This window comes from Trichogramma pretiosum, unplaced genomic scaffold (genome assembly GCF_000599845.2).
Source record: "Trichogramma pretiosum strain Unisexual culture from Peru unplaced genomic scaffold, Tpre_2.0 scaffold1, whole genome shotgun sequence".
In the NCBI taxonomy this organism is placed as follows: domain Eukaryota; kingdom Metazoa; phylum Arthropoda; class Insecta; order Hymenoptera; family Trichogrammatidae; genus Trichogramma; species Trichogramma pretiosum.
Window position 1 is genome coordinate 5,083,448 of NW_019641703.1, and position 16,498 is coordinate 5,099,945.

The 16,498-nt window shown below is 37.1% G+C and overlaps 1 protein-coding gene across 1 annotated transcript; it reads left to right on the forward strand.

Moving 5' to 3' along the window:
* The first annotated feature begins 10,791 nt into the window (after positions 1 to 10,791).
* On the forward strand, positions 10,792 to 15,977 carry LOC106655841 (MOB kinase activator-like 1). Its single transcript, XM_014376429.1, has 5 exons — positions 10,792 to 11,055; positions 12,701 to 12,867; positions 12,940 to 13,167; positions 13,237 to 13,400; positions 13,473 to 15,977. The coding sequence occupies exons 1-5, from the start codon at positions 11,042 to 11,044 to the stop codon at positions 13,551 to 13,553; spliced, it is 654 nt and encodes a 217-aa protein (XP_014231915.1). The 5' UTR covers positions 10,792 to 11,041; the 3' UTR covers positions 13,554 to 15,977.
* The last annotated feature ends 521 nt before the right edge of the window (positions 15,978 to 16,498 follow it).

A 16,498-nucleotide genomic window follows, 5' to 3' on the forward strand; every position in this document is an offset into this window, starting at 1 on the left:
AAAACCGCAGCAAACGAGTTGTGACATTAGTTTCCAGGATAATTAAGGATGTAAAGAACCAAAAATGTCCCCCCGAGAAATTGTCCGCTTTTGTTTAAACAATGATTTTATGCAAAAAATAAGCGCATGTTTTCGTTTTTCATGAATAACTTCGAAACGAAGGCAGCTACAGATATGTCCCTGGAGAGAAAATGAAGAGAATTTAATTACCTCTCATTTGATTTTTAATACGACCCGATCGGATAAATATTTTCCGAGGAAAATGCCGAAACCCCATAGAAAATTATTTTGAATCCATTACATATCCCTTACGCCCTCATAATTTATTTCCTCGTAAGGGGAAAATAATCAATAAGACTATCAGAAATGAAGTTTTGATTTAGTTCGCAGATATAAGTTTTTATCCATTTTATTGACAAATCGTCCCAAATGTTAACGAACGATGAACCCGTTCGATTGGTATGAATCATTTTCTCATATTAGCTTCGCATAAATTTCCTATAAGAAAGCACGAAAAAAGTTTAAACAGTCGAGCAGAACGCATATCGCGTCTAAAACACTTATTGAATAAAGCCGTTCAGGCAACGATACATACAACCGATTGCTAGGGGTTAGTACTCGAAAAAAGCTCGAATCAATTTTTTTTTCGAGTACTCGAATCTTTCCGACTCGACTCGTACTCGACTCGTCAATTANGGGGAGGTATGGTGCTGATTGATCAATTTTTTTCAATTTTTAAAATTTTTTTTTACTAGTAAAAAAAAATTTATTTCTATAATGCACATGTGAAAGTACATGACGTCGAGAGTATTTTGTGAAAATTTCATCAAAAAAATTTTCATTTTTGGACCATTGAGAGCAAATCTACGGAGAAGTCGTGAAAATTCTGGTGAGACACGTAACTTTTCACAGAATCATCTGAAACGAAAAATGCAAAATTACCTCATTAGTTTATGAGTTTTATCAGGTACTGACGTAGAGTTTTTTCTTTTATGGTGATTTTTCGAATTTTGACGTAATGTTGAAGTTGAAAAAAACGTTGAAATTGCGTCCATACATGAAAAATCGACCTTTTTTCGGAAAATTTGTTGTAAAAAAAAAAATTTTCGGAAAAATCGAAATATCTTGACGTCAGTACCAGCTCAAAAAGTTTATAAAGAACTGTGCAAATTTTCAAAAGGATCGGTTGAATACTTTTTGAGTGACGTTTCTCACCGATTTGAAAAATGTCATTTGGAGGAATCGCAGTTCAAAGATACATTATGCGTCAAGATTTTTCTAATCGGTGAGAAACGTAACTAAAAAAGTATTCAACCGATCCTTTTGAACATTTGAATAGTTCTTTACAAACCCTTTAAGCAGGTACTGACGTAGAGATATTTTGATTTTTCCGAAAATTTTTTTATTCGTAACGAATTTTCTGAACAAAATGAATTGACGTGAAATGCGACAGATGGCAAATAGTAATCGAATTAAAAGTTCAATATTTTCGTCAATTTTGCTCAGATTGGGCTGAAATTTTCACAGAATACTCTTGAAAGTATAAACAATCAAATAAAACAATAAAAAAAATCGAGGTCAGGACCATACACCCCCCCTCCCTTAAGGGAATTATGACTCCTTTTATTACAAAATGTGCACGTATTATTGGAAGACTTGCAACTGTTCAATCTTTGTATGCATGCGGAAATCAATCAAAACAGTGGGAGGCCGGTCAGAGTAATTCTAGTTTCGAGGCGAAGATTTTCTGACAAGCAACAATTACTTAGAAAAAAAAGTTCAGCCGGTAAATGGGATGTCAAAAGTTTGTTCCCACGACGATATTTCAAAGAACGAATACACAGCGAAATCGTGTAGATATTTGAGTTCATGTTTAAAAGGTGAGTAATAGATTTTCACAGTCACAACGATATCATAAAACAATCTGAAATGTTTTATTGTTCGTGAGAAGGGTTGTTAAAAATTACGTAGCTTATAGCCCTATTCAAATTTTCAGGCAAATTCTGCAAATGCAAAGGAGGTTGGAGCACGAGGACCACCGCCAGAGATGCGCCCTGAGGATACAGGCCTGGTGGCACGGCTGTATGGTCAGGCACAAATTGGGCCCCTACAGGCCGGAGGATCGACGCGGCCGCAAGCGTCAGCCCAAAGCGAAGAAGTGAACGTCGCTAGTTTTATTTTTCATCGTTGTTTACACACCGGTTAACGATATTTTTTAATGCCATCGACGGAGAGAGAGTAATAGGAGATTATTGCAACTTCTACGTAACATTATCTATCCAAGTTGTCTCGTCTCTCTTTCTATCTCGTTGCGTTTGTTTTCTTTTGTTTTACCACATGTGAAGTCAGAGTCTCTTTGAATTCGGTAATGATTAGAAAGTGTAAATCCAGCGGGAAGCGAGCAGCCTCCACTACGTATTTTACTTCCAATAACTGTACATAGCTCGCGCTGCTTTAATTGTATCTCTCGTAGCTGCGACCATCTGTTCTCACTTTCTATATAGATCTTGGTGCATGTAATTTCAGTACAGGTTACGACGCCGCAGCGTGAACAGAAAAAGATCGTGTCGTTTTCATCGAGTAATTTTTGTTAATTAAAAAATATTCTAAATTACAAACAATTGTGTGCTGTGCGTGAGAGGGCAGAAAAATGGCCACGTCCAACGACGCATCCGTTGAAAATTTGGATAGCCAACAAAGAATAGAAAGATTGAAGAGCTATCGAAAAAATATCAATTGGGAGGTTGAAGGCGAGCGACACGAATTTCTCCGTAAAATTAAGCCATTAATATGTAATTGCCGTGACGAATATCCTAATCTCCAGGAGATTTTTCGGACCGAAGAAATTGAATGTCTTATTAAGGATTCCGTTTACTATCTTGAAGGCAAGCAACAAGACAAAGAACTCTCTTGGTTCTTCGTCTTCATGATTCACACCAGATACAAGGACAAGCCCGAAGTTGGTATAGTCGGCAAGCCATCGCCGCGTCGCACTACACTAGTGCATCATGCGGCTAGTCTCGGATACCGCAACGCCATCGGGAATCTGCTTTTTATCGTATATGACCAATCCGACCTGAATTACACCGACGAGTTCGGACATACGCATTTTCATGTGGCCTGCGAGTTTGGCTTTGACTATGTCATCAAAAAATTTCTTGACCTTGGACATGACCCCAATTGTCTTCTTGATAAATCGAGCTCATTTGATCAGCCGCTGTTCTTGGCTCTGAAACATGGAGAGAATATGATAGTTGAATTGCTTCGTAGAATAGATTTTGATCCGAATTCAGTCAACAAGGATGGGTCGACACCTCTACACATGATTAGCCAGAATACTAGATATATTACTTATGTAAACACTGGTACAACGACTTACTTTGCTCATAACTTGGCGAAGACGTTATTCGAACTCAACAATGAAAAATACCAACCAGTGCAGATCGACGCCCGAGATAAGTTGGGCAACACACCGCTACATGAGGCCGCGAAACTGGTAAACAAGGTAATGATTGAATTCCTGTTGAGGAAAGGCGCCAATCCGAACTTGGTCAACGTGGAGGGATCGACAGCTCTGCATCATTTCTACCATTGCCAGCTTCTGGGTTCGGATTCGAGTACGATTGATCTATTCTTCAAGATCTGCGACGAAAAACAGCAGCTTGTAATGGTCGACGCTAAAGATAAGTTGGGTCGTACACCCCTACAATGGGCCGTGGCCAATCTCTGGCCAGATGGCATCGATATTCTCTTCGAACATGGCGCTGATCTGTCCAACTTCGTTTTTCCCACTGAAAACTATTTCGCCGAGAGATTTAATTCGTGGAAATATGAGATATACGGAAATTATGAATATAGATTCCAACTAGCTTCTAGAGCTCTGGCTGTTGTCGAGCTCATAGTGAAAAGAGGGTACCAATTGGATCGGAGCGACGTCCTGACGATTATGAAATTTTTCGCCAAACATGGATTGTTCCAGAAGTCGGACGAACTTAAAAAATCTGGTTGGTATGATGAAGGGAAGCAGGTGACGTATAAAGACACAAAAAAAGTGATGATAAGTCCAAGTGTGTCGCTCTACGATCTGACTCGGCTACGACCCGAAAAGGCGGAAAAACTACTCACTTACACAGACTACTGGAAGTTCCGGTTGCGTTACTATTTACTCGAAAATTATCGTGAACCTTGTGATTTACATCTGTGTGAGAAACTATCGAGGGGATTTTTTCTGCACTGGGCCCTGGATCCTTTCTGGGAGTTGATTCACAAACGATTACCACTTGAAATCTGCGAAATGATCCTTGACCATCTGACGAACGAAGATTTATATCACATTTGCTTGACCGCTAAACTCCAAAGCTCTAAACCTCATTAGTATACTTGCAGTAACTTTTGATTATGTTTGGTGTTATATAGATGTTAAATTTGCATATTTTTTTTATAATTCAAATAAATAAGTTAGAGAAAATAAGTTTTGATTGTTTTACTGAAAAAATATTGATAATTATAATATTTCTATGTACTCTCTAAAATTATGTATTTAGTTTCTATTAAATTTTTCGGCATGTCACGCTAGACGTAATATAACCCTTACTAGTACACTATAGACATGATGTATAGAGAAATTTTAGTCCGAATTTCTTGATATAAGCTGATTTTTAAGATTGAATGAAATATTTTTAATACCTGCTTTTTATGCACTCTGAATTCCTCCATAAAATCACGATAGCAACTCCTTCATTAATACTTCAAACACATCTAGCGGTCCTTTTTTTGTATATAAATCGCGTTTACTATATTAACATCAAGCAACTTTTCTGCAGACGCGAGTTTTCGTGGACAAAGAAGCAGTCGAGAGCAGAATTTTGTTGTTAAATGTCATGAAAACGCGAAAAATTGCCGTTTGTGTGTCTGCTAGCCACGGCAGGAGGCGGAAGAAAATCGACTTCGTACGTGTAAGATGACGAGGCGGAAAAATCTTTTTTTTTGTCATCACGCATCGCGAGAAGTATTTTTTTTATAAAAGAGGATTACTTCTGAACGATACGTCTATAACACGTGTGAGTTCGTTACAAGATGTTGTCGGGTTCGTACGTAAATAAACATTACGTATTAAAAAGCTTGCCGATCTCAGGTGCACCGTCAGAGATGCGCCCTGCCGGCCTGCGGCTGCATGGTCAGGCACAAATTGGGCCCCTACAGGCCGGAGGATCGACGCGGCCGTAAGCGTCAGCTCAAGGCGAAGAAGTGAACGTCGCTAGTTTTATTTTTCATCGTTGTTTACACACCGGTTAACGATATTTTTTAACGGCACCAACGAGGAGAGAGTAACAGCAGCTTATTGCAACTTCTACGGAACATTATCTATCCAAGTTGTCTCGTCTCTCTTTCTATCTCGTTGCGTTTGTTTTCTTTTGTTTTACCACATGTGAAGTCAGAGTCTCTTTGAATTCGGTAATGATTAGAAAGTGTAAATCCAGCGGGAAGCGAGCAGCCTCCACTACGTATTTTACTTCCAATAACTGTACATAGCTCGCGCTGCTTTAATTGTATCTCTCGTAGCTGCGACCATCTGTTCTCACTTTCTATATAGATCGTGGTGCATGTAATTTCAGTTCAGGTTACGACGCCGCAGCGTGAACAGAAAAAAATCGTGTCGTTTTCATCGAGTAATTTTTGTTAATTAAAAAATATTCTAAATTACAAACAATTGTGTGCTGTGTGTGAGAGAGAAGAAAAATGTCCACGTCCGACGACGCATCCGTTGAAAATTTGGATAGCCAACAAAGAATAGAAAAATTGAAGAGCTGGCGAAAAAATATCAATTGGCAGGTCGAAGGCGAGCGACACGAATTTCTCCGTAAAATTAATCCTTTAATACTTTATTGGCGTAACCAATATCCTACTAATCTCCAGGAGATTTTTCGGACCGAAGAAATTGAGTGTCTTCTTTTGGATTCCATTAATATTCTTGAAGGCAAATATGATAGAACACTTTGTCAATTCATCTTCTTCGCGTCTTTCGGCGGCTACAAGCATAAGCCCGAAGTTGATGAAGACGGCAAGATATCGTCCCGTCGCACTACACCATTGCATCATGCGGCTAGACACGAGTACACTTGTATCGTCTATATGCTTTTTAGAATATATGACCAATGCGACGTGAATTACACCGACGAGTTCGGACATACCCATTTTCATGTGGCCTGCGAGTTTGGCTGTGACGATGTCATCAAAAAATTTCTTGACCTTGGACATGACCCCAATTGTCTTCTTGATAAATCGAGTTCATTTGATCCGCCGCTGTTCTTGGCTCTGAAACGCGGACAGAATATGATGGTCGAATTGCTACGTAGAATAGATTTTGATCCAAATTTAGTCAACAAGCACGGATCAACACCTCTGCATATAATATGCCAGGTTACTAGATGTCTTACTTATGTACATACTAGTACTGTGATTTACTTTGCTTATAACTTTGCGAAGACGTTATTCGAGCTCAACAACAAAAAATACCAACCAGTGCAGATCGAAGCTCGAGATAATTTGAGCAACACACCGCTACATGTGGCCGCTAAATGGGAAAACAAGGTAATGATTGAATTCCTGTTGAGGAAAGGCGCCAATCCGAACTTGGTCAACGAGGAGGGATGGACAGCTCTGCATCATTTCTACCATTGGCAGCTTCTGGGTTCGGATTCGAGTACGATTGATCTATTCTTCAAGATCTGCGACGAAAAACAGCAGCTTGTAATGGTCGACGCTAAAGATAAGTTGGGTCGAACACCCCTACAATGGGCCGTGGCCAATCTCTGGCCAGATGGCATCGATATTCTCTTCGAACATGGCGCTGATCTGTCCAATTTCATTTTTCCCACTGAAAACTATTTCGCCGAAAGATTTAAATCGTGGAAATATGAGACAAACGGATTATATGGATATAGATTCCCCCTAGCTTCTAGAGCTCTGGCTGTTGTCGAGCTCATAGTGAAAAGAGGGTATCAATTGGATCGGAGCGACGTCCTGACGGTTATGAAATTTTTCGAAAAATATGGATTGTTCGAGAAGTCGGACGAACTTAAAAAATCTGGTTGGTATGACGAGGGGAAGGAGGTGGCGTATATTAACAAAGACACAAAAGAAATGATGATAAGTCCGAGTGTGTCGCTCTACGATCTGACTCGGCTACAACCCAAAAAAGCGGAAAAACTACTCACGTATACAGACTACTGGAAGTTTAAGTTGTCTAGCTATTTATGCTTCAATTATCGTGAACCTTGTGATTTGCATCTGTGTGAGAAATTATCAAGAGGATTTTTTCTGCACTGGGCTCTGGATCCTTTCTGGGAGTTGATTCACAAACGATTACCACTTGAAATCTGCGAAATGATCCTTGAGCAGCTGACGAACGAAGATTTATATCACATTTGCTTGACAGCTACACTCCAAAGCTCTAAACCTCATTAGTATACTTGCAGTAACTTTTGATTATGTTTGGTGTTATGTACATGTAAAACTTGCAATTTTTTTTAAATTACAATAAATAAGTTTAAGCAAATAAGTTTTGATTTTTTACTGAAAAAATATTGATAATTATAATATTTCTATGTACTCAAAATAGTTTTATTATTTCGTGTAACGTCTTCGGATTTGCATTAATCTTTGTCCTGCTCTAGATTGAGCTAGGAGGCTTCAATCGGAAACTTGAAACTGTCAAAATTTATTAAAATTTGACAAGAAATTCAAAAAAATATTTCCAAATTTTTTCACCGTAACCATCGGGTTCTAGAAACCTTATTTTGATAAATAGTAGATTTTCTTACAAGGGGGAGAAATGAAACTTCCGCATGCACGTGATAATGGCGCCGAGGCGAAGCCGAGGCGTCATATCACGTGTATGAGGGTGTTTCATTTTTAACCCGTGTAAGAAATAGTATTTTTTTCCATCCCCGCGCAAAAGTTTTCATAAAATTATCCAAATAAATTCAAAATATAAAAATAAATTCAAGATCTCAATGCACATAAGGACTTGCATTTGTTTTTTCTTTCGCACCGAGATCTTGATTTGCCGCCTGATTGTGTAAAAAACAAAGCGGTTACGATTATTATTGATTTTTACATAAAATCAGTTACATGCGATGCGAATTCTTTTCCTTTACTTTTAGTATTGTGAGCGTAGCAAGTCATACTAAACGTTAACATATGACTCTGTAATTAAGGAGGTTCGGGAGTCTCAGAGGGGGACGAAGCGGGACGCGAGGGGCTCCTATACTTCCAATGTTAAATTTTCAGCGCTGCCAACTTCGAAATAACACGAAAATGTAGGTTTTTTTAATGAGCTGGCACACAATTATAGCTATTATTAATAATTCAATCATTTTGATGAGTTTTTTTCGATGTTTTAGGCTTAAAACAATATTCTATTTGTCATTAGAGTCGAATGAGCACATATTTTTGTTGTCCTAGCTCATTTGTTGGTTAGGGTACGCGCAAATGACCCACGAATTTTTACACATAACAATTTATTTCTCGATAACTAAACGGTCGATGAACTTCTTTTTGCAGTCAAATTATTCCTTATTAAATTTCCTACATGTACGTATTTTTTTCTATTTAGTTTCTGTTTTTTTACATTATGTTTATGCTCATTGAAAGCGAAAATTCATGATTTCTCGTAAGAAACCATGTTAAATGGTCAAAAAATTTTTTCATCATTTTAACAAAATTTTGCGGTGAAAAGTTGTATTTTGATATTAACATTCATATTATAAAGTTTCAAAGCAATTAAACGTGTTTTAAAAATTTGGCTGCATTTCGCTGAGACTCCCGAACCTCCTTAAGCTTCGAATTTTAATGATCGCCCCGACATTAGAATCACGAGCGAAGCGTGTGCTGCTCCGGTTGGGGGGGGGGGGGGGGGGGGGGCGAGCATCAATAACATTAATAAAAAAACATTATTTTCATTTTGATTTGTGTGTAACAAGTTACACACAACATTCTTTCTCGTCCGTAGACATACCATCATGCGCGAATGATATTTCAGGACTCTGCATAATTTTTATCACGTAATTATTATAACATCTCTATGTATTGATGTGTCTCCGTCCAATTGTAAGCTAAGTAATACGGGCAATAAAATTATAAATATTACGTTGCTAGGCTGAGCTGGCCATAGCAACCAATGCATCTGTTGGGCGCGCAAAAGTGGGCAAAAGTCCTTCTTTTTCTAGGCTACGCGTACGGCCAAAGTAAATACTTTTGCCGGAGGGATGGAAAAAAGTGGTTTTTAGCTTAAAAAGGTGAGTTAAAATGTCTGAAAAAATTTGAAAAAATTTGAGGTTACTGTTTTTACTGAAATAAAAAAGTGAAAAATTGTCGAAAAAGTTATTGCATTTTAACGCCTTCTATGAATTTTCAAAATTTTAAATGATTTTTCTAAAGGCCTGAAGCACTTAAAAAATCTGAAAAAATTCAAGGTTGTTTGGATTGTTGAAAAGTATTTTTGTGAATTTTTTTAGATTTTTTAATTGCTTCTTGTCCTCGGAAAAAATATAGATCGAAAATGGACGTTTATACCGGAAGTGGGGGGTAGGAGGGGGGAGGGGGTCTAAAAAATTTTTTTTGGGACCTTTTTACCATGTACTATAACATACCAAAAGCGCGTCAGGATCGGTGACAAACGTGCGCACGGTTTTGTAAAAAAGTATCATTTTGACCCATATGAATTTCGCAGCGCAACTCACGCCGCGCCGCAACGCACGTCTTTCTTATGCACGTCCGTGCGCGAATGAGCTCCGCTCCGGTGTGCGTTATATATCTTTTTATGACCGTGCGCACTGCACACGCAGACAGACATATTCTCGGGTAATCATCATCAACATAATCGTGTGTACGAAATCTGCACGCATGTACGTGTGACGTTCGTGTGTTATGCATACACGTACACATACACGGACGACGACTGACGACGAGGGTGTGTTAAAGAGAGGCTGGCAGTACCTTTGCGCCGCTGCGCTCGTCCGTCTCTCGCGGAATCGGAGTGCTGTGTGCTGCGCTGTGTGTGCCTATATATATATATATAATAATGCTGGATACGTAGCCATCGCGTATACTCTTACTATACACAATATATTACCACTGTATACTGCATCAGTCTCGCGCGCACGACTCGCTCGAGCAGACTGCAAAAATCTCTTTTTCTCTCTCTCTCTCTCTCACTCGCTCTCTCGCGCTCGGCTCTTTTCTGAGCCGCGACTCTATTTTTCCTGTCGTGCTCCGTGCTCTGTATATATATATGTGTGTACAACACACGCAGAGTCTATGTAATATTTTACGGGGAGTACTAATAGCAGCACGGCAGCAGTCAGTCGGTCGCTCAGTCGCGCCTGTGCCTCTTTATTATATATATAGCATATATCGAGCGTTTGATTCCTCTCGCTACGTGGTTACAATCTTTTATATATAATAATAAAATATATATGAAGTATAGGTGTGCTCTCCACCGTGGCAGCAAGTGCTCGTACGTCGTATCATAAAAGCTGCTGATCGTGAGCTAGCCAGCTAGCGCGAGACTAGTGTGCCGCACACCACATACGCAGACACAGTAGTGAGCTGCTGCTGCTGCTGTTGCTGCAATTTTCACCGCGAGATCGTATAGCATCTCTCTCTCTCTCTCGGTCGTCTTCTTCTTCTACTTGATCTCTTTCTTTTTGCACCCCCGCTCTCCGACTGATTCTGCTGCTGCAGCAGCGCGTGTGTGTCTGTGTTTTATTATTATTGTATAGTATACGCGCTGCACATCGTCGTCGTCGACGCATGCTGCTTCTTCTTCTTCGCCCCGATGGTGTACGTTAAAAAATAGCAAATTCAGTGTTGTATTCATTTTACGTATTACAATAACAACAACAAAAAAAGCAGCAGCTCTTGTCACAGTGAGTCCAAGACGTGGTCGCGCGCGTGCGTTATAGTTACATACATATATCGTGCAATTGATATCGCACGAATTCGCTAGCTACGAATCCTGCAGAAAAACAGCAGCAAAATGAGCTTCCTCTTGTGAGTACTTGTCATTTTTCCTTCTTGCTTCTTTCTTTTTTTTTGTTCTTTACGTCATTGAAGCGAGTATCGTAGCCATTAAGTTATGGTGTAATATTCGTGTGTGACGTGTGTGTGATTATAATCAAGCATCGTCGTCGTGTATAGGTATACGTGACTTATACTCCGCGAGTGTTTTGAACCTCGATCATCGTCGCATATACACAGAAGGCCCATTACGATGTTACGATGCACTTCGCGGCGACGATGCTGCTGTGTCTGCATAATAATGACACGACGACGCGACGACGTGCACGCACGTATATATCATAAACGTGCGTGTGTGTATACGAGAACGTCTCTGTGTTTGCGTTGTATCGGTGTGCGCAGAGTGAATGAGTGCGAGCGCAGTTCTTGGGTCCGTCTATTGCACGCGGAAAAGAGAACTATCAAGGTGTGACAATGGCGAACTTTCTCTCTGTCTCTCTCTCTCGCTCTCTTTCTCTCTATCGCTCGCGCGTACTTTTTTTTTCTCGGAATTGGTGAGACTACCTCCTCTATATACACACACACACACGCACGCATGTAGATAGATACAAGAGGTGCCTGTATGTAAGATCGCGTTTTATAAATCGAAGAGAAAGTTCACGTGTTGTATGCTTGAAACGAAAAATCAGCCAAGTGTTGAGGCGCCTCTCGCAGATACTTATACATACACACACACACACGATATAAGACATTCGCGCATTACTAACCACTGTATACATACACGATGTTTTATGTATGTGTACTAACGTGCGTGTGTGTTGTCTGTCTATTCTTTATTATAATGACAGGATGATCGACACAATGCTTCGAGCACACAGCTCTCACTTCGATTTTTTTTTCGAAATTTTCCCACCAAACGACCCGATGACTCATTTTCTTCCTCTTTTTATTTTTGCGTAAGCCTTTTCGAGACGGGTTTTCACATTATTAACGTGCTGGAGAATCCAAATTTGGAGCTGATTCAGGGGGGCTCAAATTCGGAGTCGATGACCATCGCGATTGTGCAATTGAATCTTCGATCAAATAAACATGACCATTGCTATTGCAATGGATGTTCCAATTTTTTCACTTGTGCATGCATTATGAATTGAACTCCATTTTCTTTTAAATTTCATTTGAATGCGTTTTTGAAGTTTTCAAAATTTGATATCACACTACTGGGCTATAATGTTTATTTTTTTTAAATTTAAAAAACTTTTACTCGTTGATAAATAATATATTGTTTGTATGTCAGAAGAGTAGATAAAATTTCTTCAAGAGAAATGAGTATAAAAAAGAGAAAAAGAGAGAATGAGAAAGCAGTTTTGTTCATCACATTTTCTTATCCAATGCTGCTCCACTCATTTCAAACTGATAACCTTCTGCACAATTTTACACTTGTGTCAGCAACACTGATGAAATCACAACTGTCAAGCCCATTAAATTTACTTAAGTTCTTAGACGTCTTCTCGAAGTGCAGAGAGACATGTATTCTAAAATTGTTGAATATCTTCTTAGTTGCATTCGCTACAGATATTATTATCTACGAAATATTTTCTATAAAAGAAGCAAAAAAAGATACTTGCTAGACGTATGAGCTTTCAATTTTAATAATGTTAAAATGGTTTGTTTCACACAGTGGAAGCCGTTCTTCAAAAACCTTCAAGCCAAAAAAGAACATACCAGAAGGTACCCATCAATATGATTTGATGAAACACGCTGCAGCAACATTGGGTTCTGGTAATCTGCGTTTGGCTGTTATGCTGCCAGAGGGTGAAGATCTGAATGAATGGGTAGCAGTAAACAGTAAGTTATTAAATAGTTGATCAAATAATTCAATTTTGATTGCAATTACTAATGATGTTTTCAATACTGCAGCTGTGGATTTTTTCAATCAAATCAACATGTTGTATGGAACAATCACAGAATTTTGCACAGAAGATAGTTGTCCAATCATGTCAGCTGGACCAAAATATGAATACCATTGGGCTGATGGCCTCACAGTGAAAAAACCTATCAAATGTTCTGCTCCAAAGTATATTGATTACCTTATGACATGGGTACAAGACCAATTAGATGATGAAACACTTTTTCCATCCAAAATTGGTATTTAATCATCTATAAATTTTTATCCATAAATACATTTGGTATTTTAATTATTAAATTAATTTTCAGGTGTACCTTTTCCCAAGAATTTTCTCTCTATTGCAAAAACAATCCTGAAACGATTGTTCCGTGTGTATGCTCACATTTATCACCAACATTTTAGTGAAGTTGTTCAACTTGGCGAAGAGGCTCATTTGAATACTTCTTTCAAGCATTTTATTTTCTTTGTTCAGGTAAATAAAACATCTACTTTATGAAATTTAAATTTACAAAAAATAAAAAGAAGAAAATGTTTTGTTTTTCAGGAGTTCAGTTTGATTGAAAGAAGGGAGCTGGCCCCCCTTCAAGAGCTTATAGAAAAGCTTACAGCAAAAGAAACTCGATGAATATCTCTTATTGTAGAGTAAACTAGAGCAGTAAAACAATTATTGTAGGTACAACTGAGGCAACATGAAACTAACAAAATCAGAAGAACTGTGGGAAAAATCTTCCAAAGAATCTCTTTGATTTGAAGTTACATCTATCGTTTAAATCATTTCAGCACAGATATTTCGGTGTTCACGAAAGTTGCTTAGAACAACTTGCATGTGTGAAAAATTAGTCATGAACTTTATTCAACTCTTTTTCTGCATGAAAACACTGACAATATAGTGAAATGAACTATAGTGATTGTTGTTTATGGAATTTAGTGTTATTTGACAAAACCGTAAAAAAACGATTGAATTTGAACAAAAATATGGATTATCAACGATAGCGCATTTTAAATGACCATTTTCGATTGCAAGTTCGAACGCAAATAGACTCTCTTCTATTTAATTTTTCGACGTGACCATTCATATTGTATCGATTCTCTGCCCGAGTTATCGCTTCGTTACATCTCGTTGATATTTACAAGTTTTGCTCTCTGTCCTTTTTCTTCCAAAGTCTAATTACATTGAAATAGTCACGAAAGACTTATTTGCACATGACATTACATAAAAGCTTAATGACAAGAATGTGAAAGATTATGGCTTAATTACTACAGCATTCCTACTTTATGGGTGCTTTGATATTTAATTTAATTAATTGTTTATTGTTATTTTAAAAAGGAAGTTTTCAGTCATCCACACAGACTATGAATTAAGGATGATTTGCAAATCTTGTATTAATGCTATTATTATAAATATTATAATTTTATACACATCTACATGATTATAATTTACTGCAAATTATTCAAGATGATAAACGCTTTTACTCATCTACTGAAAGTGAATATCACCATAGAAGTTTGATTTTTATCTCATAATTGCTTTGATGTTTCAAATCAATTCTATGAATGAAATTCGCACCGATCAACCCGAGAAATTTGTTTTTCATGAAAAAAATTATTGCTACGCTGTGTCGTAAGAAAATTTATAAACGATGTGTTTGTTATATTATATTTATATATTTATACTAACTACTTTTAGTGGACACACGACAGTTTTTTTCTGTTTTTATTGATAATATACTTCGTACTTTAATTCTACGAGATAATCATGAACTTACTTTCATTGAAGGTATGCTGATTATATAATATCGTAATCATAATTTGTAATTAAGTGATGACAAAAATTTTATTATAAACTTATAATGTAAAAAATTCGCGCTTCCGCTTGTATCGTTTAGTTCTTTATTTTTATAGTAATCGTGTGCACTGATTTTTTTTTTATCTAGCTTAAAAAGTCGAAAAGAACTAAATCTCACGAAAATTGTGAATTGTGTAAGAGATAAATCAATTTAGAAAGTTTTAAGAAAAACCAGAAAACGTATACAATTTAAAATTTAAGGATTGCGATTGTATCAATTGCATTCTATCAAAAGAATAAGACATATTAAATATCGTGGAACCTACAGAAATTGGGAAATTGGCTCCCTCGATGCAGCCACATTATTGTATAAGAGAATATTCATGCACTCTATTTTTTTTTAATCTCATAATAATCAATGAAAGGCAAGAAGCATTGCATGCTGAAAAGATTCTTGAGTCCTGATCTATTTTGTACGATTTAAAATGAACGTCAATTGCCTTAAAAATTGACACATATTTTTCGTCAATAATTCGTCATCAAGGTTGCCTTACGAAGTGCGATGAGAATCAAGAATCGTTTTTCATGCCAATGTGCGGGTAAAAAAGTAATAAAAAGAAAACAAGATATTTTTTAATGTCGAAAAAATACGAGCTTGAGAGACTTAATGTGAGAACGATCGTATATATTATATTGATATATATTCAATACAAAAAGAAGAGATGGGCACTAAATAAGACACTGCCAATTTATCTGCCAATTATCGGAAAGCACTTGGTATCAAAAATATATCGAATGAAATGAAATAAATGTATCATTCAATTTTGAAAATTCATACCATCTTTATATTGTTTGCGTAAAATCTTTTTCGCATCATTGTTTTTCATAATTTACTATATGACAAGGGAAGCATTTGTCAATCCGTTCGACATATTATATTGTATACGTGGAGGATTGAGACAATGTTCAATATTTCGTATTATATGCTTATACGTATGTAAAAAGGTCGAGAAAGCGAAGACACATTGATTTTTGGTAATATTCACCCTCTGTACTTAAAAGGGGGAAAGATAATCATGCGTCTAAGCCGCGGTAATACGTGTTCGTGTGCAGCTCTCGGAGTTAGGGTGAAAAAAGTCGAATCGGGGGCGAAACGTAGACGCTTAAATGAGTTACTCGATTCTGACATGCGATGTACATTTTGAATATTATGTATACTTTCCTAACACGCAGAAAATATAATACTTATTCCTTTTTTTCATATATGTTGAGAAATAATTACGGCATTGTAATATGAGACGATGAATATGAACTCCCCGGGATACCTAATATTTTTTTTAAACACGCAGGTAATATCGAGTTTAAGATGTAACATTGTATCGTGCTTCGTTTGTTGCATAAAATATGGTGCTATAATTGTATAATCGACTTTTTTTTTATTAATTATTGTAACAATGCTGCAGTTTACCTAAACTATCCAGGAAACTTTTAAACGAAAAATATTAACGCCAGTTTTGTGACTAAAATTTAATACTGCCAATTCATAACGTTATCGTAAAAACGCAAGGTAAATGTTGTAATATTGCTGCAAACATTTTTTATATTTTTAATAAATAAAAGTTTGCATGGTATAAGAAAAAAATTGAAATGAAAATGGTAGTCTTGCGGTTCTAAATTCTACGATAGATTTAAATGATCAAGTTTAATAATTATATCGTATTATGTAATGCTTATAGTGGCATTATCGAACTGTAATGTAATCATGTCAAATTACTAATGAGAAG